The 7481-nt window shown below is 40.0% G+C and overlaps 1 protein-coding gene across 3 annotated transcripts in view; it reads left to right on the forward strand.

Annotated features, from left to right (window-relative positions):
- The window catches only part of Dock2 (dedicator of cytokinesis 2), a 418217-nt gene that overhangs the window by 77015 nt on the left and 333721 nt on the right, over positions 1–7481 (forward strand). For all 3 annotated transcript variants that reach the window (XM_010622200.2, XM_033761620.1, XM_033761619.1), the window contains 5 exons: positions 252–435; positions 601–698; positions 2631–2720; positions 3901–4001; positions 4820–4954. In XM_010622200.2, the coding sequence (XP_010620502.1) occupies positions 252–435; positions 601–698; positions 2631–2720; positions 3901–4001; positions 4820–4954 (608 nt within the window). The remainder of the gene's footprint in view (positions 1–251; positions 436–600; positions 699–2630; positions 2721–3900; positions 4002–4819; positions 4955–7481) is intronic.

A 7481-nucleotide genomic window follows, 5' to 3' on the forward strand; every position in this document is an offset into this window, starting at 1 on the left:
TTTTTTTTTTTTTTTTTTTGCCTTCAGTGAAGTCCACAGAGTCTTCAATTAGTGAATCAACTCCTTTTCCATTAATGCAGTTTTGGGGAGGAGTAGCCCTGCCTCCTCACTTGATGTTCACTAATTCCCTGGTGATTTTGCCTACTCTTTCTGACCCTCTTGACCTCCCAGTGAATATCTGGGCCACTGCAAGCCCTGGCTAAGCTGCACATGAAGTCAGGGCTCGGGCAGCAACTGAGGTGTTGTTTCAGGGAGACAGCAAGAAGATGGAGGATGCCAGTGCATACCTGACTCTGCCTTCTTATCGACATCATGTGGAAAACAAGGGGGCCACCTTGAGCCGGAGCTACAGCAGTGTTGGGGGTCTCTCTGTCAGTTCTCGGGATGTGTTCTCCATTTCCACCCTGGTGTGTTCCACCAAGCTCACCCAGAATGGTAATGAAACAATCGAGTGTTTTGTCTGTGGGGTGGATGTGTACACGTGTGTGTGTGTGTGTGTGTGTGTGTGTGTGTGTGTGTGTGGATGTGCAAGCCCAGGAGAGTCCCGATGTGGATGCTTTGGCCATAGTAGTGATTCTGCTTTTCTGGATTCGATTGTAGTGGGCTTGCTGGGTTTGCTGAAGTGGCGAATGAAGCCTCAACTTCTACAGGAGAATTTAGAGAAGCTGAAGATTGTGGATGGAGAGGAAGTGATGAAGGTCAGTAGGACTTCGCTGTACTTGTGCAGAACTTTAGGTCAAGACTAATGCAAGTGGAGGAACAAAGTGTGGAAGGAGATAAGATGTCTTTCCCTCCATGATAAGACACACTGTCCCAAGTTGCCACGAGGCATCTTTACTGGGAAATACCAGGGAGTGATTTGGCTCAAGGCCTGAATACTGACCCTCAGAAAACTCTGGCTGTGTTTAGCCTCTGGCGATCACTCGTCCTGGATGCAGACCCCAGCTCTTCCACTCACCCCAGGCCTGGCAAATTTCTCAGGATCGCTATTTGTACTCAAAGTGATAATATTTATAAATATTCAGCACAGTCCCTTGCATGCAGTACACAATAAGTGAATGAAAGCAATAAAACATACACGGTTCAGTAAATAGTGTATTAGCTAGTGTATTTTTCTGTCACTGACACACAATATCCGACACCCACAATTTAAAGGAGAAGCTTAATTTGGATCAAGGTTTCAAAGAGACTCATTCTGCGGTTGGCTGGTTCCAGGCAGAAACATAATGATGGAAAGGCATGGCAGAACAAAGTTGCTTAGTCTATGGCTGGCAGGAAATAGGTGGAGGAGCAGTGCCAAAGAAAAAGGAATGGAGAGCAAGCATAGACCCAACACTTCCTTGACCCACCTAGATGCACCCAGAAGTGTGCTCCACCAGTCTCATGATGGATCCCCAAGCCAGGTTGACACTCCACTCCAACTGCCATAAACAGTAAATATTAATTAGTTGTGTTGTTATCAGTAGCCATACATAGTAGTATAGTAGTAATATGATCTTAGCACTATATGCTCATTTCTAGGAATAAAAAGTATTCTTAGTTTATGCTGCTTGGAGAACATTACATATTTAAGATGAGAAAGAGAAAGATATCAGGGCTTATATTAAGTGAAGCAAAGAGATTCAAATGTCAAACATATTATAGTAAGCTCATGCCAGTGAAGAATATAAATTGTTAGAAGCTCAGTTCCAACTAAAGCAACCTTCTTCTCCAGCATTATGAATTGGCACAAGGTTTCCCAGAACTCCTGGTGGTCTGGTCTCCACTAGGAACTTGATGTAGCTAGAAACTCTCAGATGAAACATCCTCTTGGTAGCTCTGGGTTTGAGGGATTATAGGAAATGTTGACTCATTTCCTAGAGGGAAGAGAATCAAGTTTTGCTTAATTGTCCAACCCTGGAGAAACAGTGGTAGAATTTCCAGATTAATGCTTTAAATGTACACTATTGACTCACCTATGTCATTTAGCAATGGCAAAGAAATCCCTTAGGCATCCCTTTTATAAGGTTCACACCTTCGGGCAGCTTGGGGAAGTCAGATGGGGGAAATTCCACTGCTTCCTATTTTGATTTTTTTCTTCTTCATAAAAAAAGTTTGTTTTGAAATATAATTATGCATATAATAGAATAGGCACAGAGCACTTTTGAGTACAGATCAGTGAATTTTTATATATACATACCATATACCCAGCACCCAAATGGAGACGCAAAACATTGTAGAAGTTTCCCTCCTACCCTTCTTGGTTATTAATCTTCTAAGGGGCAACCATAGCATCATAGATAGGTTTGGCCTGCTCTTGAGTAACATACAAATAGAGATTGTATATTATTGTCTGACTTATTTTACTCAGCACAGTGTGTGTGAGGTCTTCCCCCATCTTTGGAGGTGCAGTGGTTTGCTCTTCTGTGTTGTACAGACAAGGCTACCATGCATGTATCCTCGCTGCCATTGCTGGATAGTTGGGTTGCTCCAAGTTCTGGCTCTTGTGAATGATACTAACCTGGATCCTTGAAACATGACATGTGGCAGGTGCATATTGCCATGCTCTTGGGCAGATTTCTGGGATACCTGTCCTCTTTCTGAGTGTGACCTTTTATTTATTATTTATTTATTTATTTATTCTTGTCCAGTTTCTTCAGGACACTCTGGATGCCCTGTTCAACATCATGATGGAGCATTCTCAAAGTAATGAGTATGACATCCTCGTCTTTGATGCTTTGGTAAGAGAGGGGGGCAGTTGTTCAGTGACATTTGGCATGGATGCCTAAAAATACTCAGAAGGGTGGGTTTCATGGCTCTTTTCATGAGATTTTTGGCATTGTACCTTTGACAACTAGATAGATGAATGAACTGCTGTTTTCCTTCATTTCTTTGCAGTTCATTTGAGAGCCTCAGCCACGGTGGGTGAAAGGGGAATTTTCACTGTTGATGTCAGTTGACAGTGATTTAAAGGCAGTGAGGCTGGGTCCTGTGAATGATCACCTAGGCCATTGATGGTAAACCTGCTACAGTTTTGAATTATAATAAACAGCCAGCTGTGGCATGCATGACATCTGTTCGCCACCCCTGATATAGACTTTCCATGAATTCTGAGTCTAGTCTATGACTCCAGATGTTTTCTCTCTCTCTTTTACCTTCTTCTCCTCATGTCCCCTGGCTCACCTGAGTCATTATACTCCTGCTAACCTAGAAGCTGTCAGTGTTTCACTATCCAGATCTTTGCTCCCTGTCTTTCCACATGATCTCTTTCTCTTTTCCTTATTGCAATTCACATTTTTTTAGAGTCTGATATGACCAGTTTTTCAGAAGAAACATAAGAAATATCTGCATTTGTGTTATAAGGTGACAAGTAAAATTTTAATATATTAACCCCTTGTGTCATGGACATTTGCATGTTTTTAAAGAGGTTCCTTGGAGATAACTGTGACTTAAAATTTAGTGCTTTTCGAGAAGGTGCCCTAGAATGCTAGCCTTATAAGAAAGACACTTCATGACTAAAAGATCTTTTGGCGTGAATGTCGCATGACCCTCTTGGAGATTCACAATGCACATAAGTATATTAAGGAGTGTAGAAAGCTGAATGTCTCATGACCCTCTTGGAGATGCACAATGCACATAAGTATATTAAGGAGTGTAGAAAGCCCTGCACTGAAGAAGGCAGTCCCGTAATGATAACCTGAAATTTCTCTGACTTATTTGACCATGAAATCCCTTTGTCTTATAACACCCTGAAGCATACTTCATGAAACACTTTTTGGAAAGATAATTCTTTAGTGAAAAAGACTATTACAGAACTAACTCTGGCAAAATAATTTTGATAGGGGTTCAGTTATGCCAGGTAAATATGATTCGCTGCTCTGAGTTTGTCCTCCAGAAAATAACTTGTTGCACTTTTCTCAGATCTACATAGTAGGACTCATTGCAGACAGGAAATTCCAGCATTTCAACACAGTCCTGGAGGCTTACATTCAACAGCATTTCAGTGCTACATTGGCTTACAAGTAAGTAGCTGCATCCCAGACTTTCCTATACAACTCGTCCTTACCCTGCAAGGATGCATAGGGCACAAGAAAGTGGAGCATTTTTCTTTTGTCAAAAGTCTGTGACTTTTCCCTTTTCTGACCAGATCTAGCCCATGCCCATGTAATGTAGATATCCTAAAACATAGGCAGAACACAGAGATTGGGATATATACCTGATGGGGCCAGTAGTACATGGAGATGTCCATTTATTCATTCAACTGATCAGGTGTCATTGATTGAGCCATCACTCGTAAACATCAGGACTCAAAGGCTAGAGAGAAGAGAGTGCCCATGCCTAGTAGCTCAATATTGCTTAGGTCTAGGGAACTGTACAGGAGATGGGAAATCATGTGAAAAGTCTGATGGTGGCCAGTTTGCGAAGAAGTAGTTTAGAGCCTGTCCTATTGGGAATGAATAAGCATAGAATGTTTCTAAGCAAGAGTGTTCCATAATGATTACAAGAACATTTTCTATAGAAATAAAAAGCTGAAAAAAAAGGGTATCACCTTCATTATGCCTACTCTTTGCCTGATTATGCATGGTTTTCTGAGTCAAAAGATTTCTTTTATAACTACTTTTTCCTCTACTGGCTTTTTATAGACAGGAAATACTTAATCATTTCCCTGTAATAAATACATTTTTAAACAGTTATTTTTATGCCTGCAAACAAATAGTGAGCTTGGGCTATTCTATCACCTTTGACCTTTGAGTGAATGCCTTATAATTTACTGAGCAAACTAATTACCAAGCTGTGGGCTAGAAAGAGATGTATTTTGAAAATATTATCCCTTATTCAGGAAGTTGATGACGGTGTTGAAGACTTATTTGGATACCTCCAGCAGAGGGGAGCAATGTGAGCCGATCCTAAGGACTCTGAAAGCTTTGGAGTATGTGTTTAAGTTCATCGTTCGGTCCAGGACATTATTTTCACAGTGAGTACTTGTTCTGTAAGAATAATTGATTAGCTCTGCGATTCCTTGGGTAGAGAACCAAGTTTTTATTTTTATTTTTAGTAACTCTTTTAAAAATTAAAGTCAGCTTTTGATTTAAAAAACTTAAAAATCCAAATCCAACCTAAGAGTTATGAGAATGTAGTAATTGTACACGCTAAAATCATTTGGGAAAAAGAAAAGGAATCTTAGCATGTTGCAGTTCTTTTTCACCAAATGAATGTGATTTATGATTGGAGGTTCTTCTGTGTTTCGCCTAACATCCTTCACTTGATTGAAGATAATTTTAAGCAAAGTTTCCTGGAATCTATATTTAATATTAGAGGGGCTGGGAGTGGGGAGAACATAACTCTAGGACTTTGGCATTTATTTGGCTGTAGTTGGTTGTGCCTGGCAGATAAGCTGGTATTTGCAGTTGACGTGTCTGTCCTTGGGATCCTAATACCAAACAGCTGGATATGTCATCACCTTAAGGGACTTTGGTGATTAGCATTACACAAGTTAAGTATTTAAGGGGTGCTGGGGATGGAGGCGTTCAAATATGACCTACAAAAGAACAACTTATTTTCATTTTAGTTTTAAGGCAAAGGTATGTAGAGGATTGGTTATATGTGTGATCAGATTGGTTGTATGTAATGGGAACTAAAAAGTACAAGTAATGTGTTTTCTGTATTCTTATCAGTGTAAATGAAAAACACTTGAAATTGTCTTAGGGAGAAAAAGGACTCTACATTATCAAAAAATTCTTAGAGTATATTATCCTTGGATATGGCTGAATGCATATGCTCAGTGTCAGTGGGACATATCTGTCTAGATCTTGACCTTGCTTTCCTTTCTTTGATTGCCTTCTGAAGCACGTTTTCCGGTGTGGAGGCTATTATGAGCCTCACATTGCATGAAGCAGCCCTAGGTTTCTTGTTATCGCAACAAAATCCTATACCAAGAACTGTCTTGCGTCATATGCTAAGACCTTAATCAAGTACGTAATAGGTATCTTTTGTAGTCACAGCCACACTGGCCATGGGTCAGGTTAGCCACTTATGGTATAGATTTATGTGAAGAGAGGACTTTGAAAAATAAAGTTAAACTTTGTAACCCTCATTTGACCATGACAATGGATGGACTGCTAAAGCTTCATGCTCAACAAAACATCCAAAATGGGTAATCATTTGGGATCTTCCTAGGAAATTCTTTGAAATTGCAGGTAAGGAGTAGTAGAGGGATGGCACACAACCTATGTCACTTAGGTTATTCTGAAAGTGAAGGGTCTGTTTCAATTTCTCTGGCTTGTCATTTAGTTAAATGTTAGGCAATAGTCTTCCAAGATGAGAAATACTTCTCAGTAATTTCTAAAGCATTAGGAAAATAAAAAGAACATTTTGTAAGAGTTGAATTTCTTGGAGTTCAAGGATTAAGACACTGTAGTTCTAGATTAATAGGCACAGGTATGGCATCCCATCTTCCAAGTGAGAATGTTTGACCTATAAGAAGGATACATTTTTTCTTTTTTATTCATATCTTCTTCTGTAACTCTTTGATTTATTTCTCCTCTTCCTTTTCCTTCTTTCTTTCCTTCCCCCTCTCTCCTTTTTCTTCCCTCCTTTCCTTCTTGTCTTTCTCCTACTTACTGGAACAATGGACATTTGTTCATTTGCTTTCTTCTTCTCTGCCTTGACACATGTCATCTTGCAGAAATCCTAACACTCCAATCTGTGCTCTTTGGACTTTTCAAGGAATATGGTGATCTGTTATTTCTTGCTCTACCCTCAGCATATAAAACTTCACTCACGTTTGATCAGAATGGATACCTCTAAGACAGCACAGACTTCACCTTGAATCCTTTATTATGAACAAAAATGTAGGCTTACCTGCGAAGGTGGTCTGTTACCTCATGGGAGCAGAAGTCAAGTTTTCTGTGTCTTGCTCATTGCAAAGTCTTTAGTTTGCTCTCCACTGGAGCCTCAAGGACACTGGGAAGAATTGGGGTCTTCCCCTATATAAATGGCCATCTTACTTGGAAAACTAGAAGATAGAAGGCTCAATGCTTTGAGATTCCTAAGCCAGCTGGTAGGAAGTAAGAATATAATTATTGTTATTGGGTTGATTGTGTCTGGTATTGTGTTTCTGTTTCCTGTTACTTCTTTGTTCTTTTTCCCCATGTGCTTAATTGCAGTAGATCTAGGTCCCATTATTTGTTCCTTTGCCACTTTTCTTTGCACACGCTACACAGGAACACTTGCAAGGGAGAGGATTTTCTTGTATCAATACACAGGATGCAGTTGGGTACAGGAGGAGAAGTAGAGTGAGAAGGAGTAGAGTTTTATTTTATTAATTTCTGCAAAATGATGCATTATAATGTATGACCAAAGAAAATGAGTTTCCTGTCCACACTCCTTAAGTCAGTAGCTCCTGAGTCAATGTCTGGGGCAGGTGTCTCTGGTCACAGCCTGAACCACAACTGAAGTGGAAGCTGGTACATCAGGTTCCAGCTTTTTTTTTTTTTTTTTTT

This window comes from Fukomys damarensis, unplaced genomic scaffold (genome assembly GCF_012274545.1).
Source record: "Fukomys damarensis isolate Sample0158 unplaced genomic scaffold, DMR_v1.0_HiC HiC_scaffold_9, whole genome shotgun sequence".
Taxonomy (NCBI): domain Eukaryota; kingdom Metazoa; phylum Chordata; class Mammalia; order Rodentia; family Bathyergidae; genus Fukomys; species Fukomys damarensis.